This window comes from Dufourea novaeangliae, unplaced genomic scaffold, assembly GCF_001272555.1.
Source record: "Dufourea novaeangliae isolate 0120121106 unplaced genomic scaffold, ASM127255v1 scaffold439, whole genome shotgun sequence".
NCBI lineage: Eukaryota > Metazoa > Arthropoda > Insecta > Hymenoptera > Halictidae > Dufourea > Dufourea novaeangliae.
Genome location: NW_015374327.1, coordinates 237,246 through 264,207, shown reverse-complemented (window position 1 = coordinate 264,207; position 26,962 = coordinate 237,246). Strand labels below are relative to the sequence as shown.

At 40.3% G+C, this 26,962-nt stretch overlaps 3 protein-coding genes across 3 annotated transcripts; 2 read left to right on the top strand and 1 right to left on the bottom strand.

The window, feature by feature from the left end:
• Positions 1 to 273: 273 nt before the first annotated feature.
• On the top strand, positions 274 to 4,135 carry LOC107192930. The gene is made up of 8 exons (XM_015582285.1): positions 274 to 376; positions 2,272 to 2,464; positions 2,564 to 2,681; positions 2,749 to 2,859; positions 2,943 to 3,050; positions 3,175 to 3,441; positions 3,657 to 3,939; positions 4,028 to 4,135. Exons 1-8 carry the CDS (start codon positions 356 to 358, stop codon positions 4,133 to 4,135), a joined length of 1,209 nt encoding a protein of 402 aa, XP_015437771.1. The 5' UTR covers positions 274 to 355.
• Positions 4,136 to 7,185: 3,050 nt separating this feature from the next.
• On the top strand, positions 7,186 to 15,640 carry LOC107192920 (galactosylgalactosylxylosylprotein 3-beta-glucuronosyltransferase P). Its single transcript, XM_015582275.1, has 5 exons — positions 7,186 to 7,317; positions 12,070 to 12,278; positions 13,490 to 13,880; positions 14,988 to 15,145; positions 15,242 to 15,640. The coding sequence occupies exons 2-5, from the start codon at positions 12,081 to 12,083 to the stop codon at positions 15,638 to 15,640; spliced, it is 1,146 nt and encodes a 381-aa protein (XP_015437761.1). The 5' UTR covers positions 7,186 to 7,317; positions 12,070 to 12,080.
• Positions 15,641 to 20,429: 4,789 nt separating this feature from the next.
• LOC107192935 (putative Dol-P-Glc:Glc(2)Man(9)GlcNAc(2)-PP-Dol alpha-1,2-glucosyltransferase) lies at positions 20,430 to 22,258 on the bottom strand. The gene is made up of 4 exons (XM_015582291.1): positions 22,056 to 22,258; positions 21,496 to 21,838; positions 21,285 to 21,424; positions 20,430 to 21,210 (listed from the first exon to the last, which is right to left on the bottom strand). The coding sequence occupies exons 1-4, from the start codon at positions 22,230 to 22,232 to the stop codon at positions 20,473 to 20,475; spliced, it is 1,398 nt and encodes a 465-aa protein (XP_015437777.1). The 5' UTR covers positions 22,233 to 22,258; the 3' UTR covers positions 20,430 to 20,472.
• Positions 22,259 to 26,962: the final 4,704 nt, after the last annotated feature.

Sequence of the window (26,962 nt, the reverse complement as noted above, 5' to 3'; positions counted from 1 at the left end):
GTTCGAAATATGCAATATGCATATTAATGTCAAAATCTGGTTCAAAATTCGGAATGTTTGTAGACGTTAACGCGTGAAATTCTCGGCAATTGTGGGAGTGGATCGGGAGGAATGAGATTCTTACGGGGTTTCTCGGAGTGTGATTCGAGGTGGGATGGCTCGCTTGTACCTGCGGTGGTGACGAGTACGGGACCGAACGCAGGTAGAAGCTCCTTATACCACCATAGCACGAGTTCAATGTGTTCAGTTTTGCTATGACCGTCGACTGGTCACGAGATATCCTTAAAACATACTTCCGACGTACAACCTTACATACTACCTCCTCTGCATCAAAGAATATATAAAGGATACAGCGATGGACTTCCGTACGTTTGTTGTAAGTTGGCAACCTCCAATTTTTAATATTAATTACACGATTTGTGACAATTTTACCATTTTTCTTTTCTTTTACAAATGAAAATATTACACGATTATTATAATACATAATCAGGATATTGCCGACCAATAATGTGTGTAGGTACCCTAATAACTCGAAATGCCTGTCATGTCATTAGAGTGCCTTTTCTGGATCGGATAGCCATTAGATTAATTACCTATATCTATAAACCAGAATTTTTCGCATCAATTTATCGAATTCTTCTTATAACGGATACATGAACTTATGGTCTTACGATCGGTGTAGAATTGAACGTGCAATACGCCCACGCATCGTAGATCAAGAGGTGACTGATAAATTCGTTACTCCTAACGTTAGTTGATCCTTATTATAGAAATGTGCCCCGTATTCAGTGATCGCTGGGAACCGGTATACGATAATACCGTTACGCAAATGCGTAATAAACGTCACGACGGGAAAAGTAACTTTTTCGTCTGTTTGAACCGTATACCGCTTCGATGTCTCATCGACGCGGTCGAAGTTTATTGAACCGTTCCTCGGGAGTCGGACACGCACGACCCACGCGTTTCCAACATAAACATTCTCAAGGGGAAAAAAAAGCCACAAACGACACACAGAATATTATTCTCGAATACATGTTTATTTAGCAGGTTAGAATTAAACAGTGAATTCTTTTAAAATTAAATTTTTTACACAACGAAAGATTCAATAGATTCGAGTACTTCGAAGTAGCCTAACTCAGCTGCAAATAAGAAAGATAAATAAAAGAGTTAATCTAACGATGGCCTGTCGGTTGATTTTTATCCTAAAAATTCCTGACTGTTAAGGAGCCGAAAGAATGTAACGGCCCAGTGAAGCCCCTGTTAGTGGGGCAGTCCAGCGTGCAAGACTATAATCCTGAGTATTAATAGTCTGCGAAGCGTGGACCGAGTACCGTTAAGGCCGAATACGATACGACGTATCTTTACTAACGGGGAATGTCTTGTAAGGCTGACGGTGGAACGTGAAGCGCAGGCAGCTTGTGCATCGTCGACAGACGCGTTAGATGAACTGAATGATGTAGCATTGTGCTCCGTTACGTAGTGATGCGGACGAGTCTACTGTGGAATCATAAATTATTAGCGGTATTGAGGCATTCAGCCAATTGTCAGTGAAATTCACAGTTGAACCACTGGGCAATATTATTGTTTGCCGTTGTTTACATTGTCCTATTTAGACACTTTCGTTAATGTTTCCTATTCGTGTTAGATTTGTTTTCGAAATTCTGAATGGATTTTATGATTTTATAATGTGGTATGGTAAACAGTTATTAAAATACACATGGCGCCACTTACGGCGAAATGCCCAAGCTACTAACCAATTAGTACCACGGGTCTGTCGCGAGATGGCGCCACCGGTCTTTCGTATTCCACACTTTTATCGGCAACGAATAATAAATGTTAATTAGTAATGTCGATTGAAAAACAGTTGCTGTTTGTTCTTTAGTTACCTGATTAAGAGTTCGTAATGCAGAGAAAACGTATTTATTAACAAAATAATTATTTCTTGAATATAAAACATCACGAAAGGCCGGTGGCGCCACCTCGCGGCAAAACCATGGTACTAATTGGCTAGTAGCTTGGGCGTTTCGCCATCGGTGGCGCCACATGTATTTTGTATCCTTACAAAGTTTTGAAGCATTACCAAAACTGTAGCTCTAACTTTCGGAGTGAATTGGACGTACAGAAGTAATAAAAACGAAATAGTTCGTGTAAATATACAGTCTTTATTCCAACACGATTTCGGTTATTAACCATGTTTTTACAACAATGCAATGGGGTAACTGATATTTATAAACGAAAGATCGTATGCTCGACCAAACACTGTCTGTTTAGATGATTCTTTTATGCGCGTCGTCGTTCGCCGAGGAACAGAACGAACCGAAACCATCGGCATCGATCGACGCCGATCCATCGGCAGAATCGGACGAACCACCGGAAGGATATTACGCGTTCGTCAAATCGCCTAACGCCGAACCGCCCAAAGTGAGGCCACCTCCTTACATAGACAGCGATAAGGAATGCTACGGTACTATATCAAATTTATTCCGTTCGCATACTTGAACGATACTCGAACGTGCTTTAATCACCTTTATTCTTTCATTCACGCACGCGTACAATCTTTTAGACACCGGTAAACAGGGGAAAGGTTTCGTGTCTATACACAATATCTGCGGTGACCTTAACAAGGGCTACATCCCACGAAATCCCATGAGTCAATACTTCAATGGTTCTTCCTATCCCTTGTAAGTAAAGAATAATATAAAACAAAAAATCGGTACTCTAATATATTCACGGAACACGTTCTTGCAGCGCGTTACTAAAGAATCACACCCTGAAGTTTCTGAGCAAAGCCCTGCCTATTCTGAAGGCCGACGAATCTCTGCCCAAGGTCGCGACCGTTCAAGCCTACTCCCAAAATTCGTGAGTACATATTAAGTGAAAAATGAATCACGCGTTTGCAATGTTTCACTGAAAACGGGAGATTACGAAGTGTATCTTTACAGCGTCGACACCGACGAGAAAAGAGGCAGAAGCAAACGATCATCGGAATCGACGAGTAGCTTAGACACGATCAGAAACGGTCGGAAGTTCTGCGAGAACGGCGAAGGAGTGTAAGTGTTTCATAACCCCGTGATATTAAGCCTGAAAAATTTTCGAGTGAAATTCTTCTTTACGGGGTACAGGCCTCCGTCGTTTTTTACGATCGATGGACAATTCGTGTTTTCTGCTCCGAAGGGTTTGTATGCTGTACAAAGCCATACAAGGCGAACCGCTCGCTACGTCAGCGGCGGAACGCCGGGACGAGCCCTCTACCCCTGAATACCGTCAACGAACACCGACACAGGAGAAACCGGAGTACTCTGGCCCACCCACTCCTTGTCCAGCCAAAGTAGAATACGCGACACCAGTCTTCGCAAAAAATTATCAAGGTGTATGGCGTTACGTAGTCCAGATACCTTATGAGGGCTACTTCACGCAGACCATCGAAGTCACCAGATGCATGTAAGGATAGGCATGTAATGTGGGGCCCCGTTCTGAACCTTCCATTTCTTTCTGATTAAATGTTATTTAATTTGATTTAAAAGAAATTTCAATTTTTTAAGATTTATGTATATTATTTTGCTGTATTAGAAATAATATTCTCACGTTTTTCGACCGAGGCCCCGAAAATTTGACATCCATGGGCCACAAAAAAAATTTGATTCAATTGTTCGCAGGCAATCGAGGTGCCACTATTTGGACGGTGGTTGTCTGTCGTCCCCGAGATGGACCAGTTTGCTGGTAGCGGAAATATTTTATCCCGACACGATTCTCGACGAGAATGAAAACTCGCGGTTTAGCGGCCTCAGGGATCCTGCCGGTTCCCCGCCGCCAGTTCACGATTTCCAAAATTATCAGCAATACTTACAGAAACGTGCTGACGAGAACGAAGCTCGCAACAATGCTGGCGGTTCGCAACAGTATCACTGCGACGGCATCGATGAGATGGGTTGTTTCCAGGTAACGACGTGACCTATCGATGGACGTGTTCTATATATTATCGTTTCGTGTGAACGATATTCGTGACATATTTCGTTTGAACATTCAGGTGAGGTTATACTACGACTGGTTCCTGGTGCCGGGCAGCTGCAAGTGTTGGCGTCCGGACTACTTCAATCGGTACGTTCGTCGAAGCGGTTCGAGCATGGAGTTGTGATCGCGAAACGTACCGAAATTACGAAAAATCAAGGAAAGAATGAACGAAAGAGGCTCGTTTCAATACGCGCCGTAGTATCGACGGTTTAGAGTGGTTTAGACGTTGATATGTTGAAACTTGATTAAAATTACGCGTCGATAGGACGTGACGCAAGAATCGGAAAATCTATTTATATTTGAATGCTCGATAACGTGTTCTTGTGTAGAGCTATGATTTATTGTTTCATACAATATCGCGACTAGTAATGCCCCCCTCACAATGAAAATATTAATGCGCGTACGTGAATAAACAATGCCAATGTTGTCATGATACCATTAATGCAGCAGCTTTAATACGAGGTACCTTTTGTTGGAATTTGTTTTCGCAACGTCGTGTACCTTAAGACTGAAAAAGTACCGTCGTTGGGACTCGCGAACGCGTGTTCACATCGACGAGCGTTGTTATTAGGTACTTGTCTCTTTTAATAATTAATAATTTCGTGTTGTACGTTCGTGAAACGCGTTCCGTTCATCGACGAACGTTGTTCCGTTAATCAATCGAGTAACACGCTATCATGTATTATTACTTTTGATAATTTGAATAATATTTATATTTAATTCAGAAGCGAATTATTTCGATATTTATCGCGATACTTGAAAATATCGATAGGCTTTCTAGTATCGCATTAAAAATCCCCTTGTATCGGGCCCTCTTTCCAGTTTCTCATTATTTTCGAACGTAGGTATATGTAATTCTTTTTTAAAGATCCTTCTCAACTATGCCGTTTTATGTTAAATGCAACGTTTTGCAATTAAAACTTGTTTCTGAGAACGAAGTGTACTTCGTCTTAGTATCAGACGAGGTACAGTACGCATAGGAACGTAAAGTCCCAACGTGTTCTATAAATCCACAAAATGCATCGTTTCGGTCTCCTAAATCGGACCAGTTCTCCGTAACACCTGTTTATAAATATCGACTGACCAACCAGTAGCACCACAAAAACGATGAAAAAAAAAAAAAAACTATGTTTGGTGCCCGAAACAGGTTAGGTTTACGTGGGAAGCGTAAAACGTTATACTCGAAGTCGGCGATATGTCACTGGAACGTGAACCGACAGGAGAATCGATTGAAATTCTATACGAAAAAATGTCGGAGGAGTCTGCTGGTAAATAATATGTGTTTGATTTATTCCAATTCAGTGCACGAGTTATATGTATCGTGTGCAATCAAAAACGAAAACGTGCACTAGGTGTTCGCGCACACCGTGTTCGTCAGCGGATACGATATTTCCACGCAACGAAGGCTAGGTAATCGGGCACACAGAATGCCTGCTACACCGTGCGAGTTTTCAATTGAAACGAGTGAAAAAACATGTAGTTGTCTGGAATTCGAATAATATCGTTTTACGGGTTCCCCGTGGAGATTCGAGTGGCCCCTTGACAACGTTACACACACCGTATGTAGGCATTGCACAACTGGATCAATACCCCGGGCCACGGAAAAGACGAAGCGAGAGCTAGACGCGCGAGACTGGGGCGAGCGAGAAAGAATCATCATGGTTCCTATTCGGACACGATTATCGAGCGATATTCTATTTGTTTATGGCGAAACCGTATGTACACCAGCGAGCTAGGGAAAGGGCCTCCTATCACTTTGTAAATTTATTTCAGGTACTGAAGGAGAAAGCAGGCCCTTCGCCAACTTCACTTATTCCCCTAGCGGAAGCAGAGTTTGCTCGTCAGCGTATGTATGTACCTTGTTGGTCGATCTCGCGATGCCTCCATTATCCTGCATACGAAATTCTTGTCTTAGTTCTTTATTAGACAAAATGATACGCGGGAAACTGTATTGTGAATACATTACATGCGCGACTGGGAAATCGGTACCAGGACTGCACTTGTCTGTCGAAGATCGACCAGAAGTGGTCGGGATCTCTCTGCGTCAGATTCTCCCGCGTGATACGATGCACCTTATGCATATAATACACGTATACATACCTCTATGTGCCGCGGACACGCGCGCACCGTAAGACCCGGTGACAATGTCGGCTGCTGCGCCAGCTGAAACGAGATGCAAGGGGGAGGGGTCGGGAACTGAAGGAGTGGGGAGGGGGAGGTTAGGTCTGTGCGAACGTAGTCGAGGTATATTGCAAGGGGAACGCAACGAGTACGGTAGTTCAGTGTCGGGTACTCGAGGATATACTCGTCGGCCGTTCCGTGTATCGACGACGAAGGGTTTCCATTAGAAACGGCGGCGGCGCGGTTTTCTGCTTTTCTCCATTGACAGGGACACGCACGAATGACACGCACAACGGTAGCCGCCACGCGACCAGTCGCCGGACGACGATCATCGACCAATCATGTGTCGTCGCCGAGCACCGCGGAATCGTTAGGGAAAAATAATGCACGAACAACGATGCGCGGGGAACGTTACCACGAAGCGTCGCGGACCTGATTGCTAAAAATATACGTGTTCGGCGGGGAGAAGGCGCGCGCGTGCGATTGGGGTGCCCACGGAAAGAGGTTGGCTGGTGTTTCTTGGCTGCTGAAAATTAACGATGTCGAGGTAAAGAGCGCCGCGTCGTGATTCGATCAATCAATGTGCGACAGAAACGCGTGGTGCTTCGCGACGACGCCGGGACAACACGAGATATCTCGTGGATATACTATGAAAATTTACGTAGAATCGTTGGTGTATCGTCGCGGGGTGCATGTGATTTCGCGTACGTTTTTTCAACCGAAACTTTCCAAGACATTTCGATGGAAGACAAACCGTCCGTCGATCTCGCCAGAGGACCCCACCGGAGAAGCATCGATCAGCTGCGAAGTGTAGACACGTTTTTCCGTAAATCGTAGAAAATGCAACAACGTGACTTCGAGTGTGCGTGAACTGTAGAGTACGTTGTATATATATACCTTTCAATGAACGCACGTTCAAATTTGTGTAGTCTCTGTCGTCGATAGAACACGAGCAATTATTACTACCTGGCACGAGAGAACTCGCGGGTAGGATCGACTTTCAATTTGCGATTCGCTGTGGTTCGTGTGTCGTTAATCACGCGGAATGATAACGATACCTTGGCAAATGTAACAGCGTTTTCTCGCGGTGTGCCGCCGGCAGTACCCTGCAGAGTCGTGCGAGCCGCATATACGAAGCGGAACAACAACGGGGTCGCGGAGCGGAGTATGAACGCCGATTATCAGGTGGGTTTATCATTGTACAAATTTAATTGAAAACTGTACGGTCGTTCGTTAGACCGATCCATGTCGAAACGGTGAATCGATCGTGACACTGAAGCCCCAGAGGGGCTGCATGTCCTTAACCTTATAATCTGGTTACCGAGCGAAAATCAGATTCTTGTTTTTACTGCGAGATGATTACGTAACTATTCATAGAAAAACGTGTGTAAATGTACGGTAATGTTTTCACGATATAACGAGACTCGGAATTATACCGATTCATGCGTTGAAAACTGGGAAAAGGGAATGAAAACAATAGAACAGCGTCGAGTCGATACGTACGATTATCGAACGCGTTCGATTCTCGCTCGTGGGTGACAATCTTCTCGACGTGAAGTTAACTGAAACAAAGGCGCGTATAGAGAACGTCTCAAGACACAATTGAACCCTCCCTTTTAAGTGTAAACCCAAATTTTATCGTATCGTGGAAGCTCACCGGTGGCAAGTGGTGGCGCTCTGAATTGAAAGGGTTAACAAAGGGTTAGGGAATTGCAGCTTTTCGTGACCCATATACACACACAAACGGGCGCGAGGATGCACGAGTTGATACTGCGGTGAGCGAATGCATGTCTATCGCGTCGCTAAATTAGTTCTAATCGATCGTTTACCGGACTGCTTCTTCGCAATCATTTTCATTAGATTGTGCAACACCGGCCGATTGAACATTGTTCACCGTCCGTTTTTTTCTCGCGTGTACACTGAGGAGCAAACTCGGCTTGCAGTCACGTAAGAAAAGGGCCTTCTACTACTTGGTAAATTGATTTCAAGTACTAAAATAAGTGTTAAATCGAACGTTATTTTGACATATATTTTAATAATTCTAAATATCAAATGGTAGGAGGCCCTTTCCCCACGTTACTTTTTCCCCTATCCACGGTTGCACTATGAGGTAAAGAAGACCGGTTTCTACCGTCAAGATAGACGATTCGCTGTTGTTTTTTTTAATTCTTTATTGTTTGTACCAACTTGGAAGTTCTGTAACCTGAGATTGTATCGTGTGTTTCTGTGTATATTGCACACGATCAGGAAGGTAGATGTTGCATACGTCTCTATATCTTCTCGTTCGGAACGCCTGAACTCGCGAGCATAACCTTCTGCACGATGTTTGGCCTATCATACGTACCCTACCCTCCAGAGTTGGGCAGAAATTTTATTCGAATAATACTGTTGAATTCCAGCTGAAGGAATATTAACAAAACTTTACGCAAGAATACGAATGTTCTGGGAATACTCTTTTAAATCTTATATGTATATATATTACTGTTTTCTGGTTAGGGAAGGAATGGAGGTGGCCCTCGGTTACAGGGTGACTAAAATGGTTTTAGCATTTTGGATGATGCAGCTGGGTTACTTTCCTCGGTCGCTTTATCTATGAGTTCTTAGTGAGAAGGTTAGTCATCCGATAATACACAGTAAAAAGCAACAATATCTAAAGGTGGCTTCTTGAGTTTTAAACAATGAATAAGGTTAGATAATTGTTCGACAAATGTCAGATTCATTAAAGTATTATTTTATTATATAAAATTGAAATTTCCACGTGTAAACAATTAAAAATGACGAAACATTCTTTTTATCTTTTATCTATTATGCGAAACTTTTTACCTAGATAATGAGTTTGCCCATCTCTGCTGCCTTCTAACGCCGCGATAGCTTTTCACTTTGTTCTGTCTCTAACGTATATGCGTGTGTATATTGGAATTGGTTCAGCTGCGATTTTGTTTAAACGGAACACGTCTAGAAACGTAACGCTAACAACGCTGAATGCTATCAAACCTCAGAAACACGAGACAGACGGGTGATTATAAATCAAACACATAATAGGACGTGTCCTCGGTGTCGCGGTGACGTCCGAACGAGGCACGTGAGAATCGAAAATCCGAAGAAGGTGAGCCGATTTCTGTTTGTCTCGAGTCTAGAATAATACGTCACGTTGTTTACTACGGAGCCGTGGCGGAAGCTTCGACGATAAAAATGCTCACTTGTAATCCCAGTACAATATTACTAATTCGCGTGCAAACAGACGAAAGTGTCCCGACTAATAGTTGACGAGCGATTTCATCCTCGAGAGAATTTTTCTCGTCTCGCTGGTCGCGAATTTACGGTTCTGAATGACGAAATGGATATCGTAAGTCTGAGGAGGAGAGCTGTCGGTTCCGACTTGCAACGACGAATACGACACGTTGCGGTGTCTCTCGTTTCGTTAAGGGGCTATATGACGATTATATAATAAGGTAATTTTTTGAAATTTTTTAAAGAAAAATTATTGAATTTATCAATTTGAATAACATATATATTTACTAAATAATATTTGTAAAGTATGCTATATTTTTATAAAGTAAAAACAATGTATTTTTTGAAAGTTCGTTTGTGAGAGCGTCTTAACGTAATTTCCTTTCCATGGCGGCCATAATATAGGCTCTTGTGGTTGTGTGAATTGTCTCGCGGATTATGATATATCTACGCGGATTATGGTATATATAAAATCACCTAGTATTTTTTATTACCGCGCGAGGAGAAGGGTATTATCCGTGTGTCATAAAAGCAGGATACCATCGAAGTTAATTTTACGACCCTTTGTCGGCTTTTCCTCGTTTCATTTGCTCTAGTCAATTGTACCACTCGTGCTATCTTTCGCGGACTGTCAACGGGTTATTGCACACGAAACCAGACACTTAAAGTCGCGTCTCAGCCGATAAAAAAAAATACGTATTTATTATTTTTGACTGCTTAATAGACATACGAAGTTTCATCAATAATAATAACAAGAAAATCCAATTCGAAGATTCATCTGTAATACGTATATTCGTCGTGATAGTAAGCAGAAACGGAATTCAGTGAACAGACGGGGTATTCAAGTCTTATTCAATTCCATGCGTATCCAGTAGATTTTCAAATAATTTTATTTCATATTTTCGACTTATTTTTTCATCTAGAATCACAACCTCTCCGATTGTATATACGTGTGTAAAAAAGAATGTAAAGATCGTTCGAATCAAATATAATTCGGCGAAACTTTTATTGGTTCCGTGTGGTCCGTTATACGGGCGAAATGATGAATTGAGGAGACGGCTCCTCGTAGTACGTTGATAAGGTAGAACAGTAAATGCGATAGAAATATCGCCGAGTCCCAAAGGCAACGCGTTTCGTACGCGAGATACAATGCAGGGTGACTCACTTAATGCAACCATCTCAATTCTTCGTAACTTAGTGACTGTACGAGAAGATATTTTGAACAAAAGTTGCATAGTATCAAGGGGGACGTATAATGCAATAATTTGTTTTTTGCTGTTACATTTTTATCAAGATAAAACAGTCACCTTCTGATTTTTAATACGGACTGTCCAATATTTTTTCCCAAATTTCGATGAAGTATCAAATACTGCATACAAACTCGTCTCGATTATTGTCTGGCTTGTCCTACACGATTATTGTCCAGGTGTTATCCACACCACTGGGGAGGCGTGGCAGCTGTCAAGCTCATACTTTGTCAAAAAAAAAAAAAAAACGAATTTACGAGAGTGAAGCATTTCTTCCTATACGATTATTGTCCCAGCGCGGACCCGAGTTCGGGACAATAATAGAGAGGAGTCTGTAACATAGTGTTATATTACGTTAAATTTTTTTAACGTGTTGCGAAAATTCTTCCGATTAAAACGAGATCAAATGTGACATTACTTTTGTACTATTTCGGGATGAGGTATTAGGGAGTTCAGCCGACAGACTCGCGCTCTGATTGGCCGAAGTTTTTCGTTAATATCTCGTCAACAAAGCCTCGGAGAACCTTTTCGCTAAGGAAAAAGTTGCTTCAAATCACCCCAAGAATCATCCCTTTCAAAGACTTACAACTATTTTTGGACACCCTGTATATCACCGTTACCGGAACTGAATTTTCTCTCGAAAACCATACGTTCAGAATATTGTTTCACACCGCTTGCATTTTCGTTCTTGCCCCAAATTCGCCCAGGTGTCGAAACAGTTTCAAAAACGTCGGCTCGGTTCGTGCACGACGAAACTTCGAATAAAGTTCTTGTCCCGTTTGCATTTTTTTTATTTCAGGAAGCAAATGCGGTGAAAACAAGCGTTGCATTTCCCCACTTAGGCTTCATTGGGTAACATTCAACGGCCGTCGAAATAAACCGCGAAACATCACGTTCGCGTGGCTTCCGCGCGCTTTCCTCGTTTAATTAGTAATGTTAACATTTTCGTCGGCTTATCGCACGACGGGACGCGTGCCGTGTATCGTGTACACGCCCGGAAACTAGTATCTTATCGTTTTCCTTTACGAACAAGAACCGTCCATACATCCCTTTGAATTAAGCTACTGGTCGTCAGAGTGGCTGAATTATATTTTCCAAAGGCTTCGACAGTTCCACCGAACAACAGCCAAAAGTTATCTCGAGAAAGAAAATATTTACGAATTGCTCGAGAATGACGATGAATAAAATAATGATTAAAACTTTGTCAATTAATTCTTTATACATTGAAAATATTTGATTTATATATTTTCTAAATAATGACATAAAATATTTTATCAGAATACATAATCAACCAGTAAAAAGCCATTTTCTTTTATTATTTTAGGCGTGATAATATAACATCTCACAGCGAAGGAAAAAATCACCATTTTGAAACCGAGTTGAACGAAAGTTAATTCCCCGGTTAAATGGTTAAGGGTTAATAAAGCGAATTTTCGTTAATTTTTCTTATGATCGTCAGGTCCTGGTATAATGAAGCCATCCATGAAAATGGGGGTGATCGCGGTGATTGGTGTGTTCGTGGTGTTCTACCAATACCATCTGTCCACGGGAGTACGGTTCGATCAGATGGCCGATTTCAACACAGGCGGATCCGCGGAGAACACACCTGTATTCTCGCAGGAGGACGTCGAGAGCTACGTGAGGACGACCAAGCTGACGGAGGAAATTGTAAATGTCGACAAAGTCCGACGTAGCAGCCGATGATGGAATTGTCGCGAGTTTTACCCCGGTCAGGGTCGTTTCCGCGAGAAAGGGAACACGAATCCCAACGATTCTAGGATTCTGTTTCTATCGAATTTCACCGGCACGCGACCAGGCTGGTAAAGTCGATGGGCATAATATTAAGTCCTTGTAAAATCATTACTAGACTGCGGATTTTTATGGAAAATCAAATTTTGTATAGCAATTCTTGAAGATGAGAAGAAAAGTTGGAATATTTATCTTAAGTATATTATTAAGTTAAGAATAAAATAGAAAAGTCGTTACATTCGACGAAAGTTTTGTATTTTACTGTATTTCACTGAGTCTATAAATGCATAAAATCCCCGCAGTCTAGTAATTGCTATTGAGTAGGAGGCGGAAGAGGCTAAATACTGTGTACTTTTGATGAAATATTGTAAGCAGAAGTTTTAACTATTAATTCGCAAATGACGACTCTAATAACGTTTAATTTTTGCGGGGATACAATACCGTGCCTGTTGACTTTACCATGGAGTGCGAGGGCTACATGCTTCCCGACTCGGACTTTAAAATAGACGCTCCGGTTTATATCTACTAGGCGCGTGTCTTTCTGGCACGACCGAGATACCTCAAGGAGCAATGGTTGTCCCTTAATTTCCTTGGCCAGCCAAAACTCGCGCCAAGTCTTTCTCGAGGGAGTATACAGTGTGGGAGAAAAGAAACATTAAGCCATTTTAAGTTACAAGCGAAGAAGTAAACGTAGCACCAACCAAGCACATAAAAATTCCTATATTGGTTTCACAAACGCTCGTACAAAGTTACAGAAAAATCAGGTGTATCACTTCGCGAACATCCCTTGTAAGCAATTGTTCTTATACAGAGTGTAGCAAAAATATTGAAGGACCCAGAAATGCAAGTTTAGTGAGGTGATTTGAAACAAGTTTTTCCATAGCAAAAATGTTATCCGAGGTTTTGTTAACTAGATATTAACGAAATACCCCGACCAATCAGAGCGTGAGTCTGGTTGGTCGGTGTTTTTCGTTAATATCTCGTTAACAAAGCCTCGGATAACATTTTTCCCAAGGAAAAACTTGATTCAAATCACCTCACGAGTCTTCAATTTCAAGATCCTCCAACACTTTTCTTACACCCTGTATATCGGCCGATTCGTTGTAACGAAACATGTTCTCCACTTGCAGATCAAGCGTGCGGTACGCAGGGTACAGGAGACGAACGGACTTAGTCCAGACATCGCGACCACGTTGGTCCAGGAGCTGATAAATCACGTGAACAGGAACACCTTCGAGCCAATAGGGAATAATTCGAAGATGACGCGAACGCAATCGCCGACGACCTCGCGTAGTATCGAACTGGATCAACAGGGCTCGACCAAAGAAACGCTAGAGCCGTTGTACATAATCACGCCAACGTATCGTAGACCGGAACAGATCCCAGAGCTAACGAGGATGTCTCATACGTTGATGCTCGTGAAGAACATCCACTGGCTGGTGATCGAAGACGCGAACGTCGCCACGAAACAGGTCACCAGACTGCTGGAACGAACGGGATTGAAGTTCGATCATTTGACCGGTAAATCATCCGTCCTTTCGAGGAATTTGTTCTTCCTTTTTCGGTAGAGAAAATGGAGGCCCGCTGGACCGTGGAAATTAACCCCTTGTCGTATTTTGAGGAGTCAGATTCGTGGTCACAATTTCGGGCCATATATTAGTAGACTGCGGATTTTATGCATTTATAGCGTATAGGGGTCTGTAAAATACATTAACACGCAAAACTTTCATTGGATCGAATCAGTTTTCTAGTTTATTCCGGACCTAATATGATTCTTAAGAAAAGAAAGAAATTCCTATATTTGCTCTTCTCTGTATAAATTGCTTTTAGAAAATACAATTTTGCATAAAAATCCGCAGTCTATATATTAGGCATTAGGTACGTTTATGGTGGAGATGCGGTCGATGGGGATGAGGGCTAAAATTTAAACAGTCTCGGCAATAGGCAATCCAAACAGACAACTCAGCACTTCTGGACATTACTTTGGCTTGGATTTTGTCGGATTAAATAGTAAAGCAAGGGGTTAATTGGGACGAACGGCAAGGTCTCTCGATGTAAAAGCGTTCTATTGATTTTATAGCACCGTCCGCACCCCAGCCGCCCGCTTTTAAATATGTAACCGTGAGGACACGCCGCCTGAAACGAGATTTCATTTTCCGCGAGCTAATTGTAACACGCGACTGGGACAAGCCGTAGCAGTATAATAACGGTGGATGATACAAGAGAAATTTCATTAGGAAAAATTAAATGGTTTCGAGTGATGTATTACGTAGTGTCAGGCTCGGATTAAGATTTTCCGTGGTCCAGGACTATCAGATTTTCCGGGGGCCACTTGGTTGAAAAACGGGAGTGGAGGGAGGGATTTTTTTATAGTACAGCATAACAAAATACATAAAACTTGAAAAATTTTAATTTATTTTAAATTAAATTAAATAGCATTCAATTATAACGAAATGGAAGGTTCAGACCTCCCGCCACCCCCCTGGAACCTGGGGCAACTCGGGGTAAAAATGTTACAAAGATACTATTTCCTACTGTTTTAACAACTATGGTTTGTCCCAGTTGCTCGATGATTTACTGTCTATCCGACAAAATATAATATCTCAATCTTTCTCCGTCCCGTTACAGCTCCTATGCCCGAAAAGTACAAGCAGAAGAAGGGCGCGAAACCACGGGGCGTGTCGAATCGGAACCGTGGTCTGCAATGGATCAGGGCAAACGCGACCGATGGGATCTTCTATTTCGCGGACGACGACAATACCTATGACATAACTCTGTTTGACGAGGTACAACAGCATAATTGGATTAGAGACTGCGGAAATAACGATCGTTGTCACGGTCACAACTCGCTACAATTGCACTATTCACGGTATCAATTTCAGATTCGAAAGACAAAGAGGGTATCGATGTTCCCGGTTGGTCTGTGCACGAAATTCGGTCTGAGCTCGCCGATCCTCAAGAACGGGAAATTCGTCGGTTTTTACGACGGTTGGATCGCCGGCCGGAAGTTTCCCGTCGATATGGCGGGTTTCGCGGTGAGCGTGAAGTTTCTGTTGGAAAGGCCGAACGCCACGATGCCGTTCAAAGCCGGCTACGAGGAGGACGGTTTTCTGAAAAGTCTGGCCCCATTCGAGCCACGGGACATCGAGTTTCTCGCGGGGAATTGCACCAAGGTACTCGCGTGGCACACGCAGACCAAGAAGAACGATCCGAGCGCCCCGTTGGACATGAAGCTTTACGGCAATACGAATCTCATTAAGCTGAAGGAGCAAATAGTATGATTGGGTTTTCGAGGTTCGCTCGGGAATAATGCCTCGTAACGGGAATCATCCGGTCGCGTAACAAAAGAAAAACCATATGCGATGAACAAAGTGATTCAGTGCCTGAAGTAGTGTGTAAACACGTGTGTGTGTTAACGGTCTCGGGGCGTTAGCTATTATTAGTTTATTTTCCTCGATTACTTTTAAAGATCCCCGGGGATAGACGGCTGATCATCATTTCTAGCTCGAACACTTGTTTCTGTACGTTCACCGCGTACAGAGAGTGTTTATCTGTTCAGCCGTTTATATAATATGCTGGCAGAAAGAGGACAGAGCGAGCAGACACCCCGTTTTTCTTGCGAATGGATTTTGCCTCTGTACAGCGTGTAAGGTTCATAGTTATTTTATATATTGATATTTAAGTTTTTAGTTTGTACGATAATTAGTATATATCCTGTAGGCCAATGACCAATTTAGCAGGAAAGAGAGAGAACAATGCGGTCGAGGTTAGTCGAACCGGAATCATTATGATTAAGTGTAAAAGGGAACGAGAATAGGAGGAAGTCACTAATGAGTACAAGATCCATGCGTTGAAATGTTCGATTGCTTCTTTTACGTATGCCTAATGACGTCAGTTTTGATACGTGATCGCCGGGTACAAAAGATTTCAAAGTGATCGAGCCACGTTATGCCTTTCGTAGTGTAAGGGAAGCGTATCCGTTTCTTTCTTTCTTTTTTGTACTTACTGTCCTGCGACTATTGCTTCTTTTTCTATGCAAAAGGATGCACATTATTTGCAGTTGTTCCAAAAATAAGTCTTAGATCATTCTACAGTTAAGAACGAGAACACGCGAAATTTTGGTACTTATTTCTGGAATACTCTGGTACGCGGAACAAAAAAAAATGGAATTGTTTGGTTGTTTGCAATACGATGCTTCCATCGCGTATCAGCTTCTTTTCCGGCTAGCATTTATATCGATGTGCAGTGCCTCTAAATGACTTGCGTTTGTCATTAGAATACGTTACCTAACAGCTCTTAATCCCAGTCATGAAAGTTATTCGATGCGATCCTAATATCGTGAGTCATTCAGTCCCACGGTGCAGAAGCACGATCTTTTGGGTTCTGGTTTATTCGCTTTTAATCAGTTCGCCAAAACTACTATATTATAATACATACTACGAAATAGCCGACTGTGAACGGACTAAAAATGTGAAAGGTCGATGCGCGGAAAATGTGCGTCGATTTTTAAAGAACTTTGATATTTCAAGAAAAAAAAACAGAAATGGTAACAACTGTTGTCTGGTTAGAAACAGAAACAGAAATATAATACAACAAAAGAAGGAATGTGGGGGGGGGGGGTTGGGCAAATCCAAAAACAATTTGCGACATTGCACTAAGAAATTCGAATTGCTGGCAACTATGAGTTGCCGACGACCGAAGAAGACCTTAGATATTTTTCAAACGGTGCACTTTCCATAGCTTTAGAGTGTCCCGAATAGAAAGAAAACAAAGTGATTGCAATCCAAGCCAAAGTAGCTGTTTCGCACGGTTTCGTAACGGACTTCTCGAATCGTTATCTTAACACGTAACCACAGCGTTTACCAAAGTGTATATTCCGAGGTGATATATATATATAGAGAAATTTTTGAAATTCTATAGGTTTATCGCGAGAAACGAAGTTCTTCTAGTCCAGAGCGATGTCGGTCTCGTGTGCAATATAAACGACGATTTTTCTCGGTGCGTTGAAACGTTGCCGATTGAATTGTTAAGGAAAACCGGGTATAACGAACCGAGGCAGTAGCTCCCCGCATGCTTAACTCTAGACAGAATTTCATCGACGTTGCGTCGCAACGGTTCTTTTTTCCGTTGATGATCGACCGAGCACAAAGTGGGATAACCCATCGAGTACGATTGCGTGTTCTCGAGTGTGAATATGGTCCGTGGAAAGCAATAACTTATTGTTAGAAGAGGGGATGGTTGCGCGCCAGACCACCGTGATTTTGTGTGAGTGGGTGCTATAATGTCGGAGGATCGTGTAAAAATCGAGAACTGTATAATGCATTTAATGTTGATCACACGTAATGGAGGAGGCCTTTTCGGGTACCGATGATTTTTAGCGCCAGAGATGGTCAGGATTTTCATTGGAAACTGACACGAAGCGTGTCATTATTACATTTTTTTCGATCGAATCCATCGATTGGGGCTCGTCGAGGTTAGAACGTAATTAGTAATGGAGTCACTGTGTGAGCCATTAAAAAAAAATTTATTCGATACACAGAAAATACATAGGTTCTAACATAGATTCCTAGAAATATAGACTGAGCATCTTCCTGAAACAGGCGTACCAAGTTTAAAAGAACTTTCGAAGGAGTTTGCTCTCTTTTTAAATCTAAGTAGTGGGGAGGGGGGTGAGGTTCTGGGGATTCGCGTTTTGAATGGTTGACTCGGTTATATTAGAAAGAGATTGCAAGTCTTCCGAAAGTAATCTCTCTTTCTAAAGTTGGGACGCCCAGCCTGACGTGCAGTCTATATTTCTAAGTCTATCGGTTTTAATGTATAAAGTACGAAGTTAGTATTACTATTATGCCCATCTCTGGTAAAACAATTATTCGAAACGCTCAAGGTACACATACATAGCTCAAGGACATAGCCTTGCTCGGAGAAAGTGTCACACGTGCGTGTCCAAACGCACGATTATCCACCGGTTAAACGACGGGATCGTTTGTGAGATAGTACATTACCTTGAAAATAACGCTAATAATGATAATTATTTTCAAGCAATCGATTTCGATAGCAATGCACCGGATGTAGCGTGTTGTGCGACCGAACTTAGAACGGCGACAATTGCACGTGGTTGCCGCCTGTAGGCGCGGATGAGCACAATGGCAAAGGGGGTCGTTGAAGACGCGAGAAATAGGGAACCGCATAAGGCACTAATGATAGAGCTAACTTTGACAATAAGCGTGACAACATTGTTTACTTTTCACCATCTCGTTTAATCGATCCGTGTGTATATTTGCGGTATTGACAGGTACGATGCGTTAGGTACTTTAAACGAAAGTCCAGGGTTAAAGATGACATGCCTGGGCGCCGCTAGCGCGATCAGGCATCCATTTTTATAGACTGAATCGCACGCTGGGTCACGCTCGTGTAATGTTTGATTTCACGAATCCGAATTTTTTTTTTTTTTTTTTTTTTTTGTCTGTTCGTTTCTTCCAGCCATTTCGAGAATAACAGAACGAATCTGAAACTTGTATGGAACGTATTTGAATGAGACACACACACACGGTGTGCCTCTCACGATTCACGTTGTTACTACGCGGAATAATGTTCTTGGTGGAAGTCTCCCACGATCGATTCGTTAACTCGTTAACAATACACTTATTGTTTTCTAATCTATCGTTACATAATCACCGTTTTACATACAGTAGACTCTGACTACGGTCGAAACTTCCGAGGGATGGTTTCACCTCTTAAAGTCGCGTCTCAGGCGATAAAAAAAAAATACGTATCTCTTGTTTTTGACTGCTTAACAGACATGGGAAGTTTCATCAAAATCGAAGGGGGACACTTCCGTGCCTTCCCTTGTTAGCGTAGAAGGGGCTTTGGAATAATTGCCATTTTAAGTTAAGAGTCCACTGTATTTACATTTGTACGCGTCACATATTCTCTGTTCATAATCAGTCGGTTCTAACTTTGTTTAAGAGCTGCCAGGAATTACGGATCTGGTAACAATGCGGATCAGGCGAGATTCACACCGTGTTTTAAGCTAGATAGACGCAATGTAATTTGGTCTGGTCGTCCCCGTGACTACCGGACGAATCGTCCACGTTATACGAATTATCGTACCGTTAGGAATACGTATACTGGACGGAAGAAATGTAGTGAATTCGTAACATAATTGCGCCACGAGGAAAAAAAAAATGGCGGCCTTGTTCTTATGTAGTGAAGAGAGAGAGAGAGAGAGAGAGAGATAGATAGATAGATAGATGTGAACGATGTCACTACATTTATTCCATCGATAACAGAGCCAGTAGCGATACTCGTAAAAGAGCAACGAGACAGAGGCACAGACGTAATTTTTAAAACGCATCTGATATTATTCACATAAGACTGAAAGCATAAGGAAGGTTTTCTAATGAATTTTTTAGACGAACCTTTTTAAGATGGCTGTAGAAGGGGGGGGGGGCACGAAGCAACATCGGGATGGAATTAATCGTATCAATTTCTGTCGTTTGAAAGCACCGAAATCCATCCAAGCATTCCGAAAGTTTTCCAATATCTGTTTCGAATGGCGCGCTTGTACGAGTATCGTTGCTCCGAACGAAACATATCTTAGTTACGAAATAGAATCGTGAACTTAAGCAAAGATGATCGGAACCGAATATTCGCACTGGAAGACGCAGGTATACATACCGCGATGTATATGTATGTACATACATGTAAGGATTCAATTTGATTCGTTGTTTCCGTTTTCGTGGAAAACTTTTACATTGTTCGGTGTGTACGAACCCCGCAGGTTTAGCTTCGGTTGAATCACACGCCTGGTACCTACCCGTTATGTTGTTACAATCGCGTTAGAAATGGTGCGAGCAGAATAATACCGGAAACCTCTACCCCGCGTGTGAACGACAATTCACGCTTAATTAGTTGATTACTGTTCCTTATAGACAAGTGTAACAGAAGTAATAAATAACGATGTGATATTCTAATTTACATAACACCTATAACGAAAATTTTATTTCTGGCACAGGCATAATAAGAAAAATATGAAACGGGATTGGTTATATTTATATCACGGCGTGCAAATTTAAAAATTGGATGATACATTCGATTTTTTGTTTTCCCCTGTTTACCATGATATCCTTTGAGGATCGGGCTGATCACTCCAATAAAATACCTTATTAATAAATATATAGAACTGTAAGAAATTCACTATGAACACGGTAATTGATTCCATAATAACTTGCCAGCTTTTCGGTTCCCGAATAAGCAAACGATAAAGAATATACGGAATGATAAAATAGCGCGGCTCTATGAGCAGCTGAGGTATAAGGACCATGGATGTCATGAGAATATAGTTAATTTGAGTTGCAAACCTCAAATGCATCATTCTATGAAACATGGTGTAGAAAGCGAACGAATATCCAGGTATTAATAGATACTTGAACAGCCTGTATCTTCCCATGAACTTATTCCAAAAGTAAAATACGTAATGCCTGTTGTCGGCTAATATGTATGGATGAACAAGAGTGTTAAAATGAACTGTTGCAATTAAGAGTGCCAGCAGACAACTGTGAAGGATCCAATGTTCTTTAACAGAATTTAAATAAGATTTCCAATGAATAATCGTGTACGGCCATAAAAAACAGGAAATAAATGCAGAAAAATAGAATAATTGAGGGATATGAATAGTAGGAACATGGGCTGCACGATCTCCAACTACTATACCCTTGTTCCAGACAACAAATGCAAGAAAGATTAAACATACTGTTGCATACGGAAGTAACTGTACAATTAGTCGAATAACAAATTTTGAGAAGAAAGCCCATCCATGAGATGCTTCTTCCATTATCTTTTTCCACAGTAGCTAAAACGTATATAATAACATATAAGAGATCTTACAATTTTGTTCCATTCTTTTTATCAAATTATATTACTCACTTTTAAATAGGTGAATGAACTATATTCTTCTTGTGTTATTGATTTCAGTAGTTTCTGATCTAACAAATCAAATGCACGTTCCACAGTGACAAATGCAACCCAAATTATATTTGTTTGTCGAATTAATATGGACAAGAGACCTGCATATTATTGATTATAATTTCATTCTTTGAGTTGTATTGTATTTTCTCGTATTGCTTTCTATACATACCTATAAAAGCTGCCATTTCAAACTTTCTACGTAAATGTAGCAAGAACATTAACAATACTGCATTAACAGATACAATGTCTGTATAATACAGAAAGTGCCAGAAAAATAAAGGTGGAAAAAGCATAATGTTAGAAGCCACAGTAAGTTTCATCCAATTGTTCCATCTTTGTGTCTGGTATTTTATCGAAATTTGTTTGATTATGTTGTAAGCAAGATAGAAATTTACAATGGTTCCAAGCAAATTTATGCATCTCATGTAAAAGAGGTTACACAGATTCAGGGGCGATAATACCAAGGTTGTGAGTAAATACAACCCGGGTAGAGTAGTTATTTTAGGGTCCCACTGAAAATAATGTCCCTCGAATATAATTTGTTTCTGCATAGATTAAAGAATATTGTTTCTTGAACAATTAAAATACTAGAAATACAGGACGGTTTGCTGATTAGGAAAAAAATAATAACATAACGTTCCTTGCGTGACCCAGTTTTCATGAACCGGTTACGAACAATACAGTAGAAGAAGAAAATAAAAAGATATTGAAAACCAAAAAAAAACGTACCTGTGTAAAATTGCCGGCGCAATACTGCAATGTCTGAGGTACGTGGAAAACCTCGTCAATGAAATAATACGGTTGCACATTATTCAAACAAATAAATAATACTACGACACTCGAGAAAATTAATAACATCGAACATTTCTGTACAAATTTGGATTCAACTTCCACCGGAATTCCCATGGTTTCGTTAACCCAGAAAATTTAGAAAGAGCTACGTTTTCCGGATAAGGATAACAAGAAGCATGATTAAACTTATGTTAAATTGGAGATCGATGAATTCGATTCAAGCGATGGCATTAACCTGATATTCGTTCTGATCGTGTATTACATGTGCATGCATATATCATTACGTGATCCCAGGAATTAATTATTAAATAGCACACTGTTTAACTTTAATTAAAACTGAAGTATTACTATTGAAAACACGTGTTGTTAGGGATGAATCGATACAAGCAAATACGAGTACATTACTCGATACTTTTGTTTCTATACCGAGTACTTTTGGTATCGATACCTGCGGTTGCGATACCAAGTAGCTATCGAACAAAAGTACTCGTATCGAATGGCGAGTATCGACCTGTGTAGTATCTTGTAAGAGGGGTCATACCCCCCCGACAACGTAAGAGACCCGTGCGTGTCAGTATGTGGGGTCACAGAACCCCCGGTGGAGGCGCCAAAGACACCGTGGGGTCATAGAACCCCCGGCGGAGGCGCCAGCTCCGTGTGGTCAGATAGTGGGGTCATAGAGCCCCCGGTGGAGGCGTCAGAGACCCGTGTGGTGAGAGCATGGGGCCACAGAACCCCGCAGGTGGCGTCAGAGCCCCGTGTGGTGAGATCGTGGGGTCATAGAACCCCCGGTGGAGGCGCCAGAGACCCCGTGTGGTGAGAGCGTAGGGTCATAGAACCCCCGGAACATGCATAGGAGAACACTTTTCAGTTTACATTCGTGACGTTCCCAAGCCTATGCACTTCTTCAAAGTTAACGTCGAGAGTCGATAGTCGAAAGTTTAATGGTGTTGTATTATCGATACATGTTCAACGGTTGAAACTTAAAAAAGAGCGGGCGATTGAACCGTTTGAAATTGTATTCCATTTTTGAAATAATATTAACTATTCGAGTGGAGTGAACGTATTCTGTGAATTGTTTATAAAAGAACGTGCATTACATTGTTGAGATAAATAAGTTTATTGTAACTTATTCTCAGATTTACCATAAAACAATCTGAGCGTCCTTGTTTTTTGTCGTGGTACGTAAAAAAGGTTGGCAGAATACAAACTTCAATACTTTACAAATTAGTAGATTGCAATCACTAGGCAAACTTGTTCTAACGCATTATGTTTATTACTTAAACGTTGTGCTAGCCCCTTGTTTCGCACAAATGAACCCTAAAGAGAAACATATTACATACACAAGAAACATTTTTTTATGTTCCTTACATCTACTACACTTGTTTTTCATCGGGACGATAATGTAGGAATTAAAAAGCACTAATTAGTATATCAAATCTTACAGATAGCAGCAACTCAAATAGAATAAAGTTCAAGTGAAAGTATAATAGCTAGTGTATGGTAATATACAAAAGCTTGAGTTACCATTATTATATAAAATATACCTAAAAGTTTGAGAAAGCATCACTCATATCAAATGTTTAAACAAAACTGGAAATTGAACATCCTTATTCAGTGGAATAATATTCGTGGACTGAAATCGAAATTACTTCTGAGTTTGGCTTGTTCTCGTCTTTTGTCAGATCTTCTACTTTGAACGTTAAAAAATTTTCAGTTGCACAGTTTGTATACAATTCCTCCTTAAAATATCATTAGACAGAGCTTATAAATGCTAATAGTGTATCAGTATGACGTATATCAATGTTCATTATTTTGATTCTATACTACCTGATTTCTTCCTGACACACAAGGAAAGTCGATCCATATCGTATATCGAACTTTATGGCATTTGAACCTGAGATTAATTACAGGATAATCGTATTTACTAAATGGAACATAAAACAAGTTTCGTTGAAATCTAATGTACAAATGCGTACAAGCACCCATTGTCACTGTTGTGCATGTAAAACATGATCCCTTTATACATAGATATTATACATAAAAAAAAACGTAAGCACACTATATGGAACACAATTGAATGTGCATACATAAATATACATATATTTTCATATATGCATTATACAAAGCTGAGCATTTTTAGAAAACAAATAAACTACCACTTTTAGTTCTGTAAAAGTTTTGTTTGCATTTTACAATCGTATACAGTAATTAATTATAATGCATGGAAAGAAAATCTCAGTTGTTTTAATTACAATTCTAATGCTCGTTATATGCATGTATGGGATTGTGGATAAATGTTTTAAGTACAAAGCTCTTATGAGTGGAATAGACAACGAACGTGTAATTTTGATTTATTGCAAGAAAATTAAAATGCTCTGATCGATCTCAAAGCTTTCGATATATAAAACAGAAATAAGAGCTCATAATACGTTAGCAACAAGAAGCTTTTACTAATTAACGTGACCAGAAATGTTTCATTATACTTAATCACGTAAGTAAGTCTCCTTCGTACATTTCAAATTTTACAGAAAATCTAGCCGAGGGTTCAATCTTCTTGTTGTAAAAGCATTAACGTTTAACATTTTCTGCCTCTGGATAGTCTTCCATACGTTATTAAACGTTGAAAATTGCAAAGACAGTATCAGGAAAGACATTACACCGAGTAACAGTAAGTTGTTCGGTACTAAAACAGTCGATCATTATCATTGGAACGAATACAAGTGTATTTTTATTTCACTGCAAACGCCATCTTGTTTCGAGAGGAGCAATACCGTGTTTCATTTCGTCCAATACTACGAAGACTATGCGTGTTAAAAGGGGGTGGGGCGGGGGAACTTAATTTTTAAAATAAAAAATGGCGGGAAGTGTTTGTAAACATCATCCTCCGAACTCGCAAAGCTACCTGAGATATTTTGTATCTTTCAGTCGTTAAAGTTCTCTAACATGAAATAAAGGGGACGTACACACACGGAAGTACGCACGCCAACACTGAAAGCAATATCTAGAAAAAGAAAAGAAAAAAAAAAAGAGGAATAAAAACAAATATCAAAATGTACTCTTAGATTTACTCAATCTTTTGTCTCTCCTATGGAAACTGAAACATGCACGGTAACTTAATACTTTTATAGGCGTTCGATTCTACATATTGCTTTTAATGTTCTCACATCCTTAAAGAGAGAAAGAACGATACACTGGAAGAAGCACATTCTTGTTACGAACAACGAATCGTATAATTGTTATCAGCACTTGTGGAATGCCTGCAGTCAAAGCGATTTTGAACGCTAAATTACGCACAGTAAAAAATTCTACGCGGCGACATTTCGTCAAACTAGAACCGTATCTTACGTAAACAACGTAGAACATGTGTGAATTATTTACAGTTTCACCATTACTTCATTGGAAAAAATAAACGGTACGGTATAAATAATTAAAAAGGAAACTAAGCAATGATGAGAGGTCCATTCTCTGAGAATAATAATCATTCGAGTAAAAAAATATGATACAACCTTGATTCTTAAGAAATTCAACTGTAATACTAGGAGTTATCGGTAAATGAAATATCTACTCGATTCCGTTAGCTTGAAAGTAATTCGTAAGGTACGTAAAATGGGGCGACTTGTGTATAAAAAGAACAAGCTTGTGCGGATAACAAATGAAGAGCAGTCCTTAGAAACTAACGAGACTTAAGCGTTACACCGAGATCTGGATGCGTGATTAACTTGTACAGATTAAGCATCGTTTATATGTACAACTATTTTACGATACAGGTAACCCTCTGATAATAAAGAGGTTTATAAATATTTTCTACAGGAATCGTACAAAAAAGGATATATATATATATATAGGCCATCCCAGAAATTTTATTTCTGATATAAAAACAAGAAATCTCTGGTAACGGTTTTCACAAAAATTTAATCAGTAAATTTTTATTTTTGAAATTTCATTTGTGACGGAATGTGCAACTTTGCAGTTTCAATCCATTGCGATAAAAACTCGTGTTGTCATTATCAAGTGATTACCTGTATATTTAATTTAGGAATATAACCGTAGTCGCTCGGTAGAATTAAATACGTCATTATTTTGGGACTGTAAAAAACCTCAATGCTGTTTCATCGTGTAACGAATCCTTTTCATCGTTAGGAAAGAACATAATCGAATCTCGACTAATGCGTACAAAATTTCAGCCTAACAAACACTTTGTGAGTATTATCAATCGGAAGTTCTGACGATGTTTGCGTGATCGTGTATCACTAGATCATTATTCTACTCCGTTGGAAATCGCGAGAACAAAATCCGTTTGCACTCAGAACTGACAAGAGAACTTTGTTACACGATGGAACTACTAATTAAAAAAGGGAAACATACATAGGATACGGAATTCTAATATAATAGTCGAAGTACCTTAAAGTAGAGAATTAATCCTATTGACCGAAGGCCGATATGTAATACAAACGCCACAAATTTGAAACTGTGCCTATACATGCTACTCGACATCTGTACATTGCAATAATACAATAGTAAATCAGCTAGATACGAATCGTAACTTAATTTACTATGATTGTATCGGAGTATACCTTTTTTTTTGTTTTCACCGTAAATTATACCGTTAAATCAATTGACTTGCGTATTAATTGATTATGTACATTCATTTTAACCTCTAAATCATAAATAATTAACGAAAATATCACTTACTTAAAAGAAAACAAAAATTCACAGTAAAGAAATTAAACGAAATTAAGGTCGACGTACTAAGTGTTTACATAATTTTCATTGAATTTATTAGTTTCTTTTTATGTACGGTTTTTAATGAAAAAAAAATATATATATATACGTATATAAGA